The sequence below is a fragment of the Lissotriton vulgaris genome, chromosome 7 (assembly GCF_964263255.1).
Source record: "Lissotriton vulgaris chromosome 7, aLisVul1.2, whole genome shotgun sequence".
Classification (NCBI taxonomy): domain Eukaryota; kingdom Metazoa; phylum Chordata; class Amphibia; order Caudata; family Salamandridae; genus Lissotriton; species Lissotriton vulgaris.
The window spans coordinates 879,700,932-879,721,613 of record NC_141695.1 but is presented as its reverse complement, the minus strand read 5'-3'; the positions used below and the strand labels follow the sequence as shown (position 1 = coordinate 879,721,613).

General features: G+C 49.8%; 1 protein-coding gene across 2 annotated transcripts in view; it reads left to right on the top strand.

The window, feature by feature from the left end:
• Positions 1-20,682, top strand: part of G3BP1 (G3BP stress granule assembly factor 1) — a 366,859-nt gene that overhangs the window by 334,015 nt on the left and 12,162 nt on the right. For both annotated transcript variants that reach the window (XM_086931268.1, XM_086931269.1), the window contains exon 11: positions 18,044-18,153. In XM_086931268.1, the coding sequence (XP_086787394.1) occupies positions 18,044-18,153 (110 nt within the window). The remainder of the gene's footprint in view (positions 1-18,043; positions 18,154-20,682) is intronic.

Sequence of the window (20,682 nt, the reverse complement as noted above, 5' to 3'; positions counted from 1 at the left end):
AATACTTCCTTTTTGGCCCTGCAGTCGGCATCATTTTAGTCAAAATAAAAAAAAGATACAGAAACTGCAAAATCAATGGGCGCATTGCAGTTTCAACAACCCAGAGGTTCCTTTTGACGCTCCTCATACAGAGCAGCTACACGGGGCAATGCTTCACAATCCTCGTCCACATACAAAAGCAACACCCAAGTTTCCTTTAACAAAAACTCCAACAGAGGAGGTTATAGGGGCAACAACAATAAGGGAAGAGGACGTGGAGGCAATAACACCAAAGACTCCACTGCCGCAAAACAGTGACTTCATCACACTACCTCCAGACCATTTAACACCGATCAGAGGCAAAATCCAACAGTTCCTACCAGTCTGGAACGCAATTACCACATACAGGTGTGTGAGACAAATTATCCAGTATGGTTATTGCCTAGAACTCACTTCTACTCCACCCAACATACCACCCAGACACTGTCCTATTTCCAAAGAACACATCACCCTGCTACAACAAGAGGTGAAATGCATTCTGGAAAAGGGGGCCATAGAGCAAGTCCCTTTCCAACACCAAGGGACAGGAGTATACTCACTATACTTCCTTACTCCCAAGAAGGATGGTTCCCTCAGACCAATATTGTACCTCAGACCCCTAAATCAATACATACTGTCTGAGCACTTCCATATGATCACACTACAGCAAGTGCTCCCATTGCTCCAGCAAGGAGACCTCCTAGCAACATTGGACCTCAAGGATGCGTATTTTCACATACCCATCCATCTAGCTCACAGAAAATATCTCAGGTTCACAATAGAAGGTCAACACTACCAATTCAAGGTTCTTCCCTTCGGGGTAACCACGGCTCCAAGAGTGTTTACAAAATGCCTAGCGACAGTAGCTGCACATCTCAGGAGGCAACACATCCACACGTTTCCATACCTAGACGATTGGCTAATACAAGCAAAATCGTACAAACCGTGCCTAAAACACACGTCGGACACTTCAGCTGCTACACAGCCTAGGCTTTTCTATAAACTACTTAAAATCCCACCTACAACCATCCCACACACAACAGTATCTGGGAGCTACCATAGATACTTCAGTGGCAGTGGCAAAGGCTTATCCAAACTCTGCGAGGATAACCAGCATGCAAGTGCTCATTCGCAAATTTCTGCCAAAACACTCTTTGCCAGCTCGAGTCTATATGCAGCTCATAGGCATGATGGCCTCTTGCATATTCGTTGTCCCCCATGCCCGACTTCAAATGCGTCCACTGCAAGAGTGCCTTGCAAGACAGTGGAACCAGGCTCAAGGACTACTAAAAGACCTAGTGTTGGTAGACAGCCGCGCTTACAATTCTCTGCAGTGGTGGAACCCACAAAACCTTTCCAAGGGTCGACTGTTACAAGAGCCGGTTCCACAACTAGTACTAACAGCGGAGGGGGCGCTAGAGGGCGCCGGGCAAGATGGCCGCACGTGAATGAGGCTCTGCCGAGATCATTTAAAATTCGCCCATTTATCCTGTTTTTCCCAACACCTTCGCCCTGTACTTCGGCTGAGCACACCCCTCTGCCATTGGGGGTTCGCTGAAGCGCTTTTCTCTTCGACAGTGGTTGAGCGGAGCGCACCCGGAGCCGGACTACCCTGTGCCGGGACACCGCCGACGGAACCTTTGATCCTTGAGGAGGAGCCGTCCCGCTGCAGCCTGGGCTGTCAACTCCGCTGCTACCTGCGGGTGTGGCTCTGACGAAGCGGCGCCTGGTCCCTGCGGTGGCGGTGCGGCGGCGGTACCTGTGAGATCTCCCCGGAGCGGCGCCAAGACATCGGACGGCCTGGACCCGGCTGGTTTAGGTGAGTGGGGCGGGGCGCTACGCAAGCCCGGGGCTGCGGAGGTGGCGCCAGGCCGTGCGAGCTGAGGCTGGCGGGAGCAGGGGGAGGGGCAGGGGGAGGGGGCCTGCAGCGAGGCGGAGTGGCGGAGCTGTGCCTCTGAACACTGGCCTGAGCTGCGTGGGTGCAGTTCCCCACTGCGGACATATTGCTGAGGTGCCTAGGTACGCTGGGTGTTTGTGGGCCTCCAGTGCGCCCGCCATTTTGTGGCTTCATCCCCCGGACCCTTTGGTGATCGAGCTCCAGTGGGCGGCACACACCCAGTGATCACAGTCCCGGACGAAGGTGCTGCCAGGAGGAGGATACAGGGGTTGTGGTCCTGGCAACATAGCCACTTCATTGCTTTGGGGACTAACAGACCACTGTCCACAAGAGAGCTGAGAGGCTACTTGGAGAACAACTTGGCGCGCTTTTCCCGCCGGGAACGGTGGACCTGCCTGTCCTGCGTTGGGGGTGCCTGCGGAGGCCTGGGCCTACTCCCTGGTGTGGAACGGCTGGTATATGCTCTACATTTCCGCTCTTTAGCCTGGGCTTGTCTTGCTAGTCGCCATGGGCAGGCCGGAGAGGAATCAACCAAAAATCACGTTTGAGGCGAAAAAAACTGCGCTCATGTCTTCCCAGGCGCCCACTGACTCTGACCAGGGGGGGGCTGTTGGGGGTGCCCCGAATCTGGAATCTACGCTGGTGGCTATGCAGAAAACTCTCCAATCAATTGAAGGCACCATGGAGTCAGTTAATCACTGCCTTGACCAAATGGCGACGCAATTCGACCGCCAGAACGAACGGATGGGGGAGGTGGAGCAAAGAGTATCAGCCACGGAGGATGGACTAGCCACGGTCTCGTCTAAAGTTTTCAGTATGCAAAGGGTGTTGGCGGTCATACAAGCGAAGAACGAGGAGTTGGAAGGGAGGTCCAGAAGGAACAACGTTCGCGTCACGGGCCTGCCGGAATCCATGAATGTTGGGCGAATGGAGGACTACATGGAACGCATGCTCATAGACATCTTTGCGGCTGACCAACTGTCTCGTGTCTTTATAGTGGAGCGTGCCCATCGCTCTCTGGCTAAACGGCCTCCGCCGGGGGCACCGCCGCGACCAATCGTGGCCAGGATCCTGAACTATAGGGACCGGGATACTATTCTATGCCTTGCAAGGGAAAAGGGCTCCATAGAATACCAGGGTAACAAACTTGAGTTCTATCCTGACTTCACCATGGCGGTACAGACAGCTCGTAAAGAATTTGCCACGGTGAAGCAGCTACTGAGAGCTGAAGACATTGCATATGCCATGTTGTATCCAGCACGCCTTCGGATTGGGCCTCCTTCGGATAATAAGATTTTCTCTTCCCCCAAGGCGGCCATGGACTACGCTAAAAAACTGAAAAAACGTGCTAAAGAGCCGAATGGACGTCGGGATGGCGAAGATGTGAGGCAGGACGAGGTTGCCTGACCTGCTCTGCGCTGTTAGCTGCGGCAGGGGTGCAGCTGCGGAGTGCTGCACTGGGTTACCTCCATTATTCTACATTTATTGGTCGCTGCCAGCCCCCCGGGCGTTCTAGTGCCTGGACTGCCTTGTACTGCTGCTGTGTCTGCTGAGGGGGAAGGATGCTCTGGCCAGCGATGACTCTGCTGATGATGATGTGTTGCTATTGTTTGAGCCATACCTCCTGTGGGCTCAGCGGGGGGCCTGGCTAGATGGGTTTCGACCGGGGGGGCTTTGCGCGCCTGCCGCGCTGACCACTACTGGCATTATCGGCTTCAGTTACTACTCTATTGGTTGCGGACACATCAAGGGGTGTCCAGTGCAATGTGCTGATATTTGATTGCTAAATGTTTATTGCCTTGGCCACGAGGCTGGGGTTGAAGGGTTGGGGTTATTGTTATTGACAATGGTCTGCACTCTCGTCAGTTACTGGCGGGAGTAGTGTGCCGCTACGCCCCCTGACATGGGATATCCCCACACACAGTTGTTTGCATTGTTGGGGGTTGCAAGGGGGGGGATACGGGATGGCTTTGGCAAATTGGGAGTGCTGAAGTGGGTGGTGGGATGGGGGAAGGGCTTTTGGGGTTTGTTGGGGGGTTGTTCTTTCTCCTGGTCAAAGGTGAGGGATCTGAGATGTCTGTGGGCTGTGTTCTGAGCTTCTGGTGGAGGATCGGTATTTGTCACAGAGGAGCTCATGTCAATTCCAGGTCGATGGGTAAGGAGGGTTGGTCTAGCGGGTGGGAGCTGGTGGGGATCTATTGGCTTCTGGGTTGCTTGAAGGTTTGGCGATATGGATAGGGGGGGTTCTCTCAAGTGTGTCACTTGGAATGTGCGGGGACTCAATAGGCCGCAAAAGACTCGACAAATGCTTGCCTTTTTGAATAGACATGGAGCACAGGTGGTGTTTCTTCAAGAAACACGCCTTAAGGGTAAGGCGGCTGAAATGGTGGGCAAGCAGTGGGCGGGGGTGCGACTGGCCACGGCATACTCTTCCTATGCCCGTGGGGTGATGATTCTGATAAAGAGAAATGTCCCGTTTGAAGTGATTCATGAGGAGATTGACCAGGATGGTAGATATATCATTGTACAGGGTAAATTGTGTGGTACGCTGATCACTCTTCTCAATGTCTATGGTCCGAATGTCGATGATCCTGATTTCTTTGTTACACACTGGAACAAACTTTATATGCTCCCACCATCGGCTATTCTCTGTGGGGGGACTGGAATGTCACGCTGGATTCCGAATTGGACAAGAAACACGACAGACCCTATGTGCGCAAGAAAGCGGCGGATGCGGTATGTGAGGGTATGAGTGGGCTGCAACTGTTGGATGTCTGGAGATTGCGAAATCCGAGCAAACGGGCAGGAACTTGTTACACATCGGCGCATGATACGTGGCCGAGATTGGATTACTGGCTATTGACTCGTGATGTGAGTGGTTGGGTGATGGGTGTTGAACATCTGCCTCGCACGATCTCTGATCATTCGCCTGTTACACTGGTGCTGCAGCTACCAACGCATGCTCCCGCTCCTTTCACTTGGCGACTCTCCCCTGGGGTGTTGACTGATCAGGTGTTGTGTGAGCTTCTGAGACAGATAATTGAGGAGTTTTTCGTGAACAATGTGGGTTCTGTTGACAATATGAGCACGGTGTGGGAGGCCTTTAAGGTGGCGGTGAGAGGGGCGTGTATTGGGCTAAGGTCAGGGGTGCTCACGTCCATCAGGGACTCTATGTCCAGGCTTGAAAGAGAGTTGTTGGTTCTGGAGCGACGACTGGAGGAGGGTGCGGAGGTCACTTTACTGGCTGACATTAGATCAAAAGTCACTGAATATAACGACTTGGCCGACCAGGAGGTGAAATTCCTGTCCAAACATGCTACAGCTAGGTATTATGGAGAAGGGGGTAGGCCAGGAAAGGGACTTGCGGATCAGATTAGGGACCCTTGGGCACGCCACTGCACGGTACAAGAGATTGAGGATCAGGGGAACATGGTGACTAGCACGGACGGTATTCTCGCCTGCTTTTCGAAACACTATGCACAGCTCTATGAGCACAGGGACACGGCGGATGAGAAGGCCGTTATACGCGCCGGCTATGCCGCTACTTTATCACTTGGGTATTTCAGTATCGAGTGAGATCGGAGGATTGCAGGTTCTGCGGGAAGCTGGACTACAAACAATGGGGGACCTCTTTCCAGGTGCGTCGTTTCTCTCCTTACAGGCGATGACAGCCCGCTCGACTAACGCCGCTATGTCTACCTTTGTCTATGTCAGGCTTCGGGCTGCCGTGCGTGATTTATATCCAACGTACCCAGGGGAGCCGTTAGCACTCGGGGCCTTACAACTGCTCTACACGGCTAAGGACAGGACTAAATTGCTATCTAAGCTATATAAAGCTGCGCAGGAAGATGAAGGAGGGGGTGCGGTCCTGGCTAGGGCGCGGTGGGATAGGAGCCTCCCAGAACCACTGAGTGATGACGAATGGACCGAATGTTGTACTATGACCGGGGGGTATGTGATCAATGGCAATTTCCGCCTTCTGCATTATAAGTTTCTACAACAGTGGTATTACACGCCGGTTCAACTGGTTCGGTATGGTCTACGGTCTACTGCTCAGTGTGTCCGGTGCGGTGCTGATGACGCTGACTTTGTGCACCTGGCCTGGGGATGCTCGCGTGTATATGACTTCTGGAAGGAGGTGACTGAGAGGCTGACTGTAATGACGTCGACTGAAGTTAGGCTGGATGTGCGCCTCTGCCTTTTGGGAATTGCTCCTGGTGTCAGCGCAATCGCGACGGCTGGTGGTGCTGGCGCTTCAATTGGCTAAAAGGAGCGTTGCTATGGGATGGGGAGGGAGGAGAGCGCCTGATGTGCAGCTGTGGCTGAATGACATGGCTTACTGCAGGGACCAACTGAATTGTTACTATGAGGGACTGCCAGCGAAGTCTCGCCCGAGGGACGTGTGGGCTCCGTTCACGCTCTATATGCTGTCCATAGCTGACACTGACAGCGAGAGGAGCGCGACTGCTGACTTGTCAGAGGGAGAAGGTGAATCTGCTTGAGTGATACCAGAGTGCGGGAGAGATGACTGTCCTGTGTAGAGTGTCTGCGCTATGGAACTCATAGGGGGTTTCATGTGTGCGATGAAGGGTTAGCGTGGCATGGCTGCCTTGCAGAGCCCCACTATGGTTTGTGCCCAGCTGAAGAGACCGAGTAAAGGTTGCCTTCCCTGTTACTGACCTTCTTGACATCTGCTAGATCGGCTACCTCTTAGACACTATGCCTACCGGACTTGGACTGTTCACTAGGACCAGGATCAGAAGGGTTGGGAGGGAGTTGGGGTTTGTTGTTGCTTGCCTTTGTTTCTGCAAAACTTGAAAATGAGACCGAGATCACATAAGGGCGATACGGCCACAGTCTACAGGTGTGCTTTGAACATTGCATTTAGATCATCTGTGGTGCCTTCGTGAGCTGTGCTTTTCTGGATCATGCACTTGTGCTAATGACGTATGATGTCAAGCTCATCTATCTTGTATGGTACAATGATTGCGGCCGGCCCTACCAGTGGGTTGTAGGCACTCCGCTGTGTATATGTATAATGTGCAATAAAGGTCTTCCAAAAAAAAAAAAAAAATAGTACTAACAGCAGACGCGTCACTGACAGGCTGGGGAGCCCACCTACTTCAATACACAGTACAAGGGCTCTGGACAATCAAACAAAAGAGACTACATATCAATCAACTAGAGTTGCTAGCAATATTTCTAACCCTAAAAGCATTCCAAAAATACTTGTACAACAAGACTGTGTGTTGATCCGGACGGACAACATGACAGCCATGTACTATATCCAGAAACAGGGAGGAACACACTCTCCACAGCTGTCCCACTTGGCACAGAGCATATGGAAGTGGGCAATTCCAAAAAACATCTTTCTCCAGGCAGAACACCTCCAAGGAATAGACAATCAAATCGCGGATCTGCTCAGCAGACGCAGCCAACAACTGCACAAATGGGAAATTAACCCTCAAATTCTCCAGCCATTCTTCAAAAAGTGGGGTCACCCAGAGATAGACTTGTTAGCCACAAAAGAAAACTCAAAATGCCAGTACTTTGCCGCCAGGTTCCCACATCCGTTGTCACAGGGCAATGCGATATGGATGAACTGGTCAGGCAGATTTGCGTACGCTTTTCCCCCAGCACCACTGATTCCGCTGGTTGCACGCAAACTACGGCAACAGTCACTCACAATGATTCTAGTTGCTCCCACATGGGCGAGACAGCCATGGTACACAACGTTTCTGGAGCTTTCAGTAGTTCCTCATCAAAGGCTACGACTCCCACCCCATCTTCTAACTCGGAACCGTGGAGAAATCAGACACCCAGATCCCAATCAGATGAACCTAGCAATCTGGCTCCTGAAGTCTTAGAATTTGGATACCTTAACTTGCCTCCAGACTGCATGAATATCATTAAGGAGTCAAGAAGATCAACTACTAGAGCATGCTATGCAGCTAAATGTAAGAGATTTGTTATCTACTGCAACAATAACCAAATCAACCCATTAGATGCTTCCATACAAAACATTATATGTTACCTACTGCATCTTCAAAGATGCAACCTAGCATACTCTTCTAAAAGACTACACCTTGCTGCTATAGCAGCATATCTCCAAAACAGACCACACCTTTCCCTGTTTCGGGTACCAGCAATCAAGGCTTTTATGGAGGGTCTCAAAAGAGTGATTCCTCCAAAACATCCACCTTAATCAGTCTGGAACCTAAATATAGTACTCACCAGACGCATGGGGGCTCCTTTCAAACCTCTACATTCATGCGAATTGCAATTCTTAACATGGAAGGTGGCATTCTTGGTTGCCATCACTTCACTCAGGAGAATTAGCGAACTACAAGCGCTAACGATTCAAGAACCCTTCATGCAGATACATGCTAACAGGGTAGTACTTAGAACAAACCCTAAGTTCATGCCAAAGGTCATATCCACTTTCCATCTTAATTAATCAATAGAACTGCCAGTGTTCTTCCAAAATCCACAGTCGGTAGCTGAAAGAGCGCTACACACACTAGATGTAAAGAGAGCTCTGCTTTATTATGTGGACAGAATTAAATCATTCAGAAAAACAAAACAATTATTTGCTTTTTCACCACAACATAAAGGAAATCCCATATCAAAATCAGGAATAGCCAGATGGATAGTTAAATGCATTCAAATATGTTATCAAAAAGCTAAACGTACGTTAACTGTCCCCCCAAGAGCACACACTACGCGCAAAATGGGGTCATCCATGGCTTTCCTTGGAAATATTCCTCTTCGAGACATAAGTAGAGCAGCCACATGGTCTACTATACACGCTTTCACAAAACACTACTGTGTAGACGTACAAGCAAAGCAGCAAGCTGCTGTAGGCCAGGCTGTCCTCAAAACTCTTTTTCAAACTGCTGCAGCTGGCCCAGGTAACCACCACTAGAGGAGATACTGCTATACAGTCTATGCACAGATATGAATTCAGCAGCCCACATGCCTCGAACGGAATATGCTACTTTCCAGAACTTCTCCCAGTATCCCAGAATGCACAGCAGGCCCCTTTTACTTTCAGTTCTTTTTTCCGGCTCCTGCTAACAGGACCCTGGCATTGAGCTCTCCCTTTTTCAAGGGTTTTTTGGATTTTTTGTGCACTTTTTGGAAAAAGTGTTTGCAGTGTATTATATCTTGGTGTTTCCCTTCACTCCTGTGTGTTTGTTCAGGCTTTTTAGGGCTCTAAAGTGCCTGCTCTTTTTGACAAGTGCACAGCATGTGGAAGGAAGAAGTCCAAGACTGATCCACACAACGTCTGCATTATCTGTCTCCCTGAAGCACATGTCCCTGAAGAATGTGACATCTGCCAGCACCTTTCAGCAAGGACCCTGAGGGAAAGGCTGAAGATTAGGCTTCAAGGCCTGGAGGAGAGACGGCTGCAGGTGGGTCTGGGCAGGCTTGGAAGGTTCCCTCTGCCTCTGCTGAGGCCCTGGGGGGCTCCCCCGAGGCAGGAAGACCAGCAAATTGTCCCGGTCTCCATCGGCGTTGATTACGTCGAGAGGGATGACGACGGTGTGTTCCCCATCTCCCCGGGGCTCCGGGTCGAGACGGCGAGAAGAATCGACGTCGAAGGGCCTGGGTAGGCCGCCGTCGAGACCACCGTTGAGCGCGTCTTCGTTGACGTCCGCGTCGAGCTATCTGCGTTGAAGGAGGAGCGACGGGCATCGGCGCTCGCCGTTGAGGCGACACCGCCGTTCGCCGTCGAGAAGACGTTCGGCGTCGAGGGGATACTCTATGTCGAGGACCTCAAGAAAGCAGTCGGCGTTGAGGAGGAGTTGATGCTCGTCGTCGAAGACGGAACTTTCTTTGTCGCGGAGGCGGCGTTCGCGTCGAGGAAGAAGCGATCGACGTCGCAGAGGCGTCGTTCGACGCCGGAGTCGCGGAGGTGACGTTCGACGCCGGGAAAGCGACGCTCAGCGCCAAGAAGGAAGAGATCGGCGTCTCTGAGTTGTTCCAACTCTCCTAAGCGGCGCAGAAGGAGTTCTGGCTCCAGAAGTCACGCTGGGTCTGGTGGAGGGCGCCGGAGACGGCGATCACCTACTGCAGGGGCTGGTTCTCAGTCCCCTCCCCCGAATAAGTCACCGGGCTCGGTGGTATATACACCACCTCGCCCGAAGTCTCCCCCTCCTCCTGTACCTAAGGAGGATCCTCCCATCAACCCTCCGCTTCCACTACTTCCTCCCTCAGGACAACCACCACCACCGCTTCCGCCGCATGGGCCCGCTCCTCGGTCGGAGATACCTCCTGTTCCTCCGCCAAGGTCGGTGTCGCTGCCCCCTCTTCCTACACCGCCTAAGGGGACGCCTAGACTAAAACCCCAGGATAGGCCACGGAAGACGCCTCCACGGAAACCTGCGGAGCGCCCACGAACTGGGAGGTCGCGCTCTCGTTCCAGGAGGAGGGAACGATCGCGCAACAGGTCATCCACGCGGTTGAGACGCCGCCACAGGAAGCACAGGTCTCGTTCCCATACGAGGTCCTCAGGGACCAGGGACTACTCTCTGACTTTGTCGGGGTCACCGGAGACACGGGTGTCGCCGGTTGATGATCTGGTGGCTTTTTACGATGTCCTGTTAAGAGGTGCAGCAAAATTGGGCATCTTGTTGACGGTGCCCACGCCCTCGGTAATCTTCGAGACACTGCACCAGAAACATCTGTCTCGTCCATTATTGCCACTGGTACTGGGCCTGGAGGAACCGGCCATGGACCTTTTTCTCACCCCGGCGGTGACTAAGGCGGCCCCCTCGAGACTACAGAAAAAATACCGGGCTCCCGATTCTGATCCGGCTTTTCTAATAGTGGAACCTCCTCCAGCCTCTGTGATAGTGACTTGGCTCATAAACAGCATGCCACCACTCCGTCATCCACAGTCCCTCCAGATAAAGAGTCCAGATGGATGGATTCGGCTGGGAGGAAGGTGTGTGGGACGTCGGCGACCTCCAAGAAGGCTGCGAGTGCCAGGGCCTTGTTAGGGCTCTATGACCGTGACCTCTGGGACTCCCTCCAGCAGTTTGTGGAACACCTACCTCGTGACAAGAGAGAAGATTTCCAGGAGGTGTTAAATGAGGGGATGTTGGTGGCGAATCAGGTCCTCAGCGCTGCAGCCGATTCTTCCCTCTTGGCGGCGCATAGCTTCTGCCATGGGATTAACCAGCAACGACACGCCTGGCTCCGCCTTACGTCACTGAAACCTGACGCACAACAAAGGGTTGCCAATCTTCCATTCTCTGGCGAAACCCTATTTGGGAAACATGCGGATGAAGAAATGGCCCGCATGAAGGCGCAGGCCGAAACACTCACGGCTGTGGGTCTGGAAAAGCCCAAAGAGACAAAGAAATCGTACCGCCCGTTCCAGAGACGGTTCGGTGGACAGGGAAGAGGGCATGGCCAAGCTTCGGGACTTCAACATCAGCAGTTCCGAAGGCCGTTCCAGAAGCGCCAGAAAGGCAGAGGCGGCCAACAGTCTGCACCAGCGACCACAGGCCCCGCTGGGTGTAGTCCCTGAGCGCTTACTTCCCCTGCAGCCGTTACCCACTCCGGTGGGGGGAAGCGTTCAAATTTTTCTGGCAGAGTGGAGAAAAATTACTCAGGACAAGTGGGTGCTGAATATTATTTGCAATGGATACAGTCTTCGGTTCACCAGCCCACCTCAAGCAATTCCACCGGCCAGCTCGCAGTTTCCGCTGCGCGAGCTCGAGGCGGAGGCCGATAACCTGTTAAGGAAAAGGGCGATAGAAGACGTACCTCTGTCTCAGAGAGGAAGAGGTCTGTACTCCCGGTTCTTTCTGGTTCGCAAGAAGGACCAGAACGAGTTCAGGCCCATTCTGGACTTGCGATAGGCAAACAAGTGGATTAGCAGAGAGAAGTTTTGCATGCTGTTGTTGCATCAGATTTATCCTCGGTTGCAACAGGGAGACTGGCTATGTGCTATAGACCTACAGGATGCGTACTTCCATGTGCCCATTGCACACAAACACAGGAAGTTCCTGCGATTCCAAGTCGGCGCCAATCATTATCAATACACAGTACTCCCATTCGGACTAAAGTGTGCGCCGAGAACATTCTCGAAGTGCATGGCGGTGGTAGCAGCACACCTGAGGAAGAACAAGGTGTTCTACTTGATGGTGCCTGGTGTCCCCTCTAGTTGGGTTCCGCGTTTAACAGTTGGTCACTAATTAATTGCCTTACTTGTGTTGAAATGTAAAATTAGATCAAGGGGATTGCGCTTTCTTAGGTGGGATTCATCAAGGCCATACCCTGGAATTTATACAGAAGCCCCTGAGTCAACCACCTGTTCACAGAAAGCAACAACATCCGTCAGCTCTCAAAGCAGAAATATTATCTCTTATAGTAAAAGGGACAATAGAGTAAGTTCAGCTTCCTCAGCGAGGGAAAGGATTTTACTTGTGTTTCTTTCTGATAAAGAAAAAGCAGACGTCAAAATAGAGGCAGGTAATTGACCTGAGAGGTTTGAACCAATTCATCAAGAAGATCCCCTTTCGTATGCTATCCCTTCAGGAAATACTCCTGTTGCTACGCAAAGGAGACTTAATGGCATCCCTGGACCTCTTAGTTGCCTATTTCCACATTCTGATTCACAAGAAATATCTACGTTTTGTAGTGGCGGGGCACCGCTACCATTTCAAAGTCTTATCCTTTGGTTTAAAATCATCACAAAGTGCATGGCGCCGGTAGCAGCACACCTCAGACTACAGGGTCACCAGACTTACCCGTATCTGGACGATTGGCTCATAAAAGGTACATCTTACAAGGATGCTCTGCACTCCCTACAATGCTGAATGGATCTCTTTCATTGTCTGGGACTACGGATCAACTTAGAAAAGCCGTCCCTTCTTCCGTCACAATCCCTTTAATTCCAAGGGGCCATGCTTCAGACAAAAGAAGCAAAAGCTTATCCTTCAGAGGAGCGAACTCAGAAAATCTTAAATCTGGTGTCAAATTTGCAAACAAAAAGTGCACTTCAGTGAGAATCTAAAAGTCCTTATTGGGGATGATGTCTCCCTGTATTCCCTTGCTTCCCAATTGCCGATTGCACATGAGGCCTCTACAAGAGCTTCTAGACAAACAATGGATACAATTCCAACGGTCCTTCGAAGATCGGATCACCATCACTCCTCAGATTCAAGACGCCCTGTCTTGGTGGAGGATCAGAAAACATTTGACAAAAGGCCTGCTATTTGAGCCTCAGCGTCCCAGTTATGTTATGATGACAGATGCACCGCTTCAAGTTTGGGGAGCGCGTTTGCAAGACCTCGAAATACAAGGGCATTGGTCCGACCACGAAGCTCAACTTCACATCAACCTGTTGGAGCTAAAAGCAGTGTTCTGGGGTTTGCAGGTATTCCTCCCCAGAATACACGATTCAACGGTAATGGTCAGGACAGACTGTACAACGACTATGTTCTACCTATTAAAACAAGGAAGTACAAAGTCAAAGTTCCTATCGAAACAAGCACAGGAGGTTTGGAAATGGCTACTGCTTCACAACATCTCTCTCCAAGTTCAGCACGTTCCAGGAGTACACAACACAAGGGAAGATATCCTGAGCAGATCAGCCAGTGTTTCTCACGAGTGGGAGCTAGCTCAAAGTCAACTCCTGAGAGTTTCGTCTGTGGGGTACCCCATCGTTGGATCTGTTTGCAAACCAAACTCGAAATGCAAGCACTTTGCAAGCAGGTTCCCTCAAGCGGGATTGTGGGTCAATGCTTTACAGGAATGTTTGCATACGCATTTCCTCCATTCCCTCTGATATCGAGAGTGCTACGGAAGATGAGATCAGAACCATGCCAATCAATTCTGATAGCCCTAGCATGGCCGACACAGGCCTGGTTCTCGGAACTTCTTCTATTGTCGATGGCCCCCGAATACAATTTCCACCATTTCAGGACCTGATTTCTATGAACGGACAAATTCTCCATCCAAATTTGACATCGCTGAACTTGTCAGCCTGGAACCTCACGAAAATAAATTCCAATTCTTAAATATTTCTCAAGAATGCCGGGATATAGTAACACCATCTCGGGCAATTTCAACAAATAAAACTTGTATAGCAAAATGGAAGAGATTTTGCCATTGGTGTGCATCTCAAGCTCTCCCTTTACTGCTTCTCCAGAGCAAATTCTCCCGTACCTTTTACATTTGGCCAAAGCCGGTCTCTCTCATGCGTCACTAAAGGTGCACCTAGCAGCTATTTCGAGATATAGGAGGGTTCCTAACCATCCATTGCGGTGGTCACAAAGAGTGATAAAATAATTTCTTAAAGGGCTTTTCTGCAGTTTCCTCCGGTTCAGCAACCGCTAGTCCCTTGGCAGCTTAATACGATTCTAACACAGCTCACAAAACCACTGTTTGAACCAGTGCACAAAGCAGAACTACAGTTTATTTCAGGGAAGACCGCTTTGCTGTTAGCCCTAACGTCAGCTAGGAGGGTCAGCGAGATTCAAGCTTTCTCAATTGCAGAACCATTTCTTCAATTCTGACAAGATAAAGTTATACTTAGGACAAATCCAAAATTCATTCCTAAGGTCCCTTCCATTTTTCATCTCAATGAACCTGTAGTGTTGCCTACATTCTTTAGAGATCCTTCGGAAGCGGAGAGAGCCCTGCACTCTCTAGACCTTAAACAATGTTTGAAATTCTACATTGACAAAACGAAGTCCTTTAGAAAAAGAACCAACTATTTATAGCCTTTTTTGGGCCTATAAAAGGTCTAGCACTGTCCAGATCTAGTATCTCGAGATGGATAACTTCTGCCATTTCCATATGCCATGAGAAAGCTGGAAAACCTCTGCGATCCAGAGCGCACGCTCATTCCACGAGAAAGATGGCAACTTTCAGCAGCTCTGTTCGCGGGAGTGTCGCTTCCAGACATCTGCAGAGCGGCGACATGGAAAAATGTGCACACCTTCATTAGACACTATTGTCTAGACAATGCGTGGAAGGAGGATGCAGCAGTGGGACAAGCAGTCCTACGTCATTTATTTCAATAAGGTATTTTTCAAACTATAGGTTTATATACGTGTACAAAAGTATGTAAGTATATGTGAACCTATGCATATTAAGAGCCATTCTTATATGAATATTGTCTTCGCATATAAAATTCTTTCATGACCTGTTCATTAATACTGGATGGCGTCTAGGAGTTTATATATCCTAATAAGGAGCAGAGCCCTGAAACAATAGAGGGTTCTATCTTGGAAATGCAATCTGGTATGTGTACTGCTCTATATTCTGATACAAGCATGTGACTCTGGGCTGTAAATCTGGGGTAGGAGGGGTTTGCTGGGGAGTGTGAGGTCAGGGCTGGCAGCTGATTGGCTGAGTTTTGGACCACATAATGATGTTTGGTTACCAAACAATGTTGTTCCCTATGGGTTTCTATGCAGTTTTCTTTTACTGCTATGGTCATTCTATTACGTGAGACTCCCACCATGACGACCGGGAAGATACAAGCATGTGAATCTATGAAAGATCTCAATACTGGAGAAACATAGTGTACAGGTAAGGAACTAGTTTTTAGGTCTCGCACTTGGCGACGCAACGCGAAGCACTGTTGCCAGCGAGACCTATTGTCGTTGACTATGCTTTCCAAGGGCTTGCAAGGGAGACAGGAGATGGGCACGCGCAGACTGCAGGCCGGATCGAATATGTGGACGCGCGCGTTCACCACGTACAGTCACGTGCTGTGCCCATCTCCTGTCTCCCTTGCAAGCCTCATGCAGTTACTTTCACTTTCCCTTCCCCCTCCGCCGTCTGTCTGCTCCATGGCCCGTCAATGAGCACCAAAGTGCTCCTTTCCGCTATCACAGCACACCAGCACAATTGCATTTTATTCACGCCTCTAAGACCGGCTCCCTGGCCCGACCAAGCTCCCCCAACCGCCCGCCAAGAGGAAACGTGCAAACTCACCCCATGTGGCGGCTGGCTGCGGCGCGGTACTGGAGCACTCCAGCTCCTCCAAATTTCTGGCAGCACGATGCGGGGCTTCCTCCTTAGGTATGGGAGCCCCGCACTGCTATCTGCTTCTCTCCCGGGACTTCAGCTCCCGCACTTCACTTCCTCTTTGATGCCGGGGCTCCCTCGTCATCACGGAAGCCCCGGCAGGGGACAGGCGCTGCCTACACCAGCCGCACGCGCGAGCCGCAGGGCACGCGAAAGTAACATATACCGGGCATGTGCAGCCAGCCCTCGCCCTCCCAGGTCTCCTCCCCGCCCGGATGTGGAGCTGCGCCTGCTTTCTATTTTGCCGAGCCTGAGACCTCACCTGTGAGCTGCTTGTTTAAAGAACGCTCGACTGAAGCGGTTGTGTTAAAGTGGTCCCCGGAGGATTTAACGTAGAAGTGCCCTCACAGTGCTGCCCCTGTTCCCTCAGTGGACTCTGGTCGAGTCCCGGTATGCACTGCCTTGAAATAATGCATGAGTTAATATCAATGGGGGCCAATCGGGTCGAGTGGCATTGTGATTTACCTCTAATGAAATTGTGGTGATCCGATTACCACAGGCTAAATGCGGCGGGAGTGGGAAGCGGCGGGGCCCGGTGGAGCCAGCCCGGGGCAGGATTAGCGGGTGAGTCTAGACCGGTGTTCTTCGTGGCACTGACTTGTGCATCAAATCTTGTTATTGCTTGGCAAAGAAGGAGCTGCCAGTGGGGTTGTGCACCCATTCGACCAGCGCGACGGCAGTTACCACTGCTTTGGGACGTGGAGTTCCCCTTAATGACATCTATCAGGCAGCTACGTGGGCATCGCTGGACACGTTCACGAGACACTACTGCCTGGACAGCCAAGTCCGGAGTAACCGCTGCTTTGGCCGTTCTGTTCTCCAGGACCTTCTGGTGTGAACTTGGTTTGCAGGCCCACCTCCTGGGTTGGTATTGCTGGGGTATCTATTCTAAGGTAAGGAATCTATAACTGTTTATTTCAGATAAACAAGTTACTTAGGTAACAATATATATGTAAGAAACACAGGTAATAGATTCCTTACCGCCCCACTCATCCTCCGCATTCTGCGAACTGACTTTTTAGGGTTAAGGATTTCCTTTCAGGGCCTTAATTTTGTGCTCCAGTGGTCATTTTCTTGCATAGTCCTGCACTTCTGGCGTGGAAAGCCGTGTACAGAACTGACGTCATTGCTAAGTAGCTACTGCAACGTTATCCTGTCGACCACAACGCCGACTAACGCAGAGCTGACCGACGCCACCTTTCGACGCGCAGGAGTACAGCTGACAAAAACTTTCCCAATCCAGTCTGACGCCCTATGTTTCTTACAGATATATTGTTACCAAAGGTAAGTAACTTGTCCATCAGGGTCCTTGTCAGGAGGCCAGTACAGCTCGCACCACCCATTGCCCCTGCCAGCACTGCCAGTCACACCACCAACACAACTAACCACCACACTCTAGTTGTATTAAATTTCCTCCTATACCAAGCCCCCAAATCTAGAAGAATGGCTTGGGCAGCAGGTATTAGTAATTTGTTGTGTATATTGAATTAAACAACAGTTTTTGTGTTCATCTCTAATTTGACCAATCAGCGCCACTTTGTGGCAGACTGTGATAAGTGCCGGTGTTGACAAGTAAGCGCCAGTGGCGAGCACTGTAAACCACTGGTTCAAATTAAGCATTTGACAAATTTCTTTTTTCTTTTTTTTTTTCTGACCATATCGACTCCATCCTTAATCACAAATGTTTTGAAATATTAGCTGTAGTGGTCTAAAAGGAGAGTAAATCCTCAGTACTTTGACATCACTAGTTAGTTTTGGCAGTCTTCAGTAACTTGGATGTGCTACTAAAACATGTTTTGCCTGTTGATGTTTGCTGCTGTGTTTAAAACTGCTAGTACTTTCTCACTGGGAATGATTCAATCATGTAGCTCTGCGAAAGACACCAACCTTGCCTTGGTGAGACAGGTAAGTAACCTATACAATCTGAAACCCACTATAAACTTGCTTTGTGCCAAGGGAAAGAACGCTCTAGATTTTCCACCTTCTTCAGCTCTGCCTAATGCATTTTTTCTGAAGGTATAGTTGAAACTGTAAAGTTTGCAACAAAGTTAATTATTTTCTTTACTTTCACAGCTTGGGGCAATGTCTTGGAGCTACGCATTAACAGTGGCGGGAAACTTCCTAATTTTGGATTTGTGGTATTTGATGATTCGGAACCAGTTCAGAAAATCCTGGGCAGCAGGGTGAGTTGGGCATACAGTAAAACAGGAGTCTTTAATTTACTGCAGTTTGCTTTTTGGTTAATAGCCTGGCGAGTGCTGAACAAACCATTTGATATTGTGGTTTTATTTTATAAATGTGCACTGGCCACGTGTAATCTAGTCTTTAGTTGAGCTTTCATAGCACTGCATTTGAGCACAGTCTCCGTTAATTCTTATAACTGTGGTTACAAAAATCTCAATTGTCTTGGCAAATAGGCACCTTTGTGAGATCCACACTTAGTGGTTTCCAGCTGTTATTCCACCAGGATGTACATGGCAAATGTCTTAATGACAGTGTAGCAGGATACCAGATGCTTTATAGCTTTGGACTCAGGACAGCTAGATTCCACGTTGAGAGATCCAGCGTGACTGACCTGTTCATCTTAAATTCCCTTATAGCCTGATTTTAGATATTCATTGATAATCTTGTAAACAATACAAAAGTGTGTGCTGAAAAATGTTTCTGGACTACATGCTTTAAAAGAAAATCCTATGTTCGAGGCATGTGTGCTGGAGATACACATGCTTTGCATACTCCTGCCATCTAGTGTTTGGTCTGAATGTTCGCAATTGTTTTCCTTCAATTACGTTTTTTCCAGTTACGAGGCAATGAGACTCCTCCTTTCGGTGATGGTGCACCTGGGCATCAATTCTATTGTTAGATTGTTTTCTTTCCCACATGCGTTCGGATGTGGTTTGCGGTGCCCCAGTTTGAGACCGTTCTTCGAGATCCCTTACGTGTGCAACCCACTGTACCCTTGTCTGTATTTCGATTGCATTTCCCATCCACCGCATGTCGATAATTGGAAGACTTCCTAGTTGGATCTCTTAACCCCTTCACTGCTGGCCCGTTTCCGCCCCTGTGCTGTAAACAAATGAACAGGGGCAGGTCATGACGAACCCCAGCCGTCATCAGCACACGAGCACTGTAGTGCATGACGGCTGGGGTTCGTCATCAGCATGGAAGGGGTTAAGCTCCAACCACAGCCTTCAGCCGTTATCACTCATTTCCACTCAATGAAAACTTTGAGTAATCTACCGATGGAACAGACTCTGTTCCAATTCTGCCCCCAGAGGCGCTCTAAATATCCGCACACAGATCTTCATTAGGTCTGTAACCTGTGCCTGTCCCCGGAGAACAGTGAAGAAGACTGTGATGCCTATCGCTCATTTCGATTTAAAAATACCCTGTGGGACTGTCTGGTTCGAAGAGAAATGCAGCAGCAGAGTTTCGAAGACACCCATGATGTCTTCAGAGAAGGTATCAAACAGGAAGAAATGGAAGTGTCCTTAGTGGAAGAGGCCTACTCTGTACAGGACTCCAATTCTGATTGGAGATTGAACTGGAATCGCAGGATGTCCCAGCCAGTCATGGTGCTGTGAGCACCAAACCCCATTTGCCTACAAAGTCCGCTTCCACCAAACAAAAGGCTTCTGGGCCACCGCTGCCATCGGGCCATGGCAGACACAGAGACTCTGCTTCAAATGCCCTGCCCTCTGGCTGTGCACCAAAAGCGTAAGTCAAGCATTCCAGCTCTGGCTTGAGTCGACATACCACACCTTTGGTGCCTAAAACTTTGGTTCTGAAGGACAAAAGGAAAAATCGGCCCTTTACCAAAAATTTTGACGCCGAAACTGAAAAATTCTCCTTAAAAGCCTCCGGAGCCAATTTTGGAAACCATGCAAGAAAAGCTGAATCCAAAACATAAGAAAATGTAAATTAATCCAGACACTGGACATATTTCAACAAACCTGTTGAGCCACCCTCCCAAAGGAAGATTCCTAGCTCACAGGACACAAGATAAACATTTCCTCTCAAAAAGAAAAACCTGGCTACTAGCGCTTCTCATCCCATTCTTTCAATCCCTCCACCTTCTTAATCAGTAGCTTAAGTACCGAGTTCAGACTCTCTAGACATTACACCACAGAGTTCCCTCATGCAGATCTTGATGCTGGGGATTGCACTTATGGACAACCACCACCAGGTCCATGGGATGAGTATGATATAGATCCTCCCACAGACACCAATCCAGATTTGTACCCTGCAAAACCATCAGACCCAATTTTTATTAAGGGCCAGCTTTCTTTAGGCTCTTGTGTAGTGTCCAATGATCGTAAAAGAGCAAATTCCCAAACCTCACGCAATGCACCACCTCCAGACAAAGAGTCAAAATTAATAGATGCCTCAGACAAGAGTGGCTGCACAACAAACCAATGACGGGCGCAAAGCCAACATACAAGGTGTTTTGGCTACGTATGATGGGGCTCCCTGGGAAGAAATAGAGGAGGTACTCAAATACCTCCCAGAGGAGCACAGGAAAAAAAGGGCAGGAACTAGTGCAGGAGGGAAAACTAATTTCCAACTCCTCAATCAGGTGCGCGCTAGACACTGCTGATACTGCAGCTAGAGGAGTTAACACCAGTATTCTCCTCAGAGACTCCTTTTGTCGCTCATTTTTTAGGGGAAGCTCAAAAAGTACCCCTGCAGATGCCAACGCATCTTCCTACAAG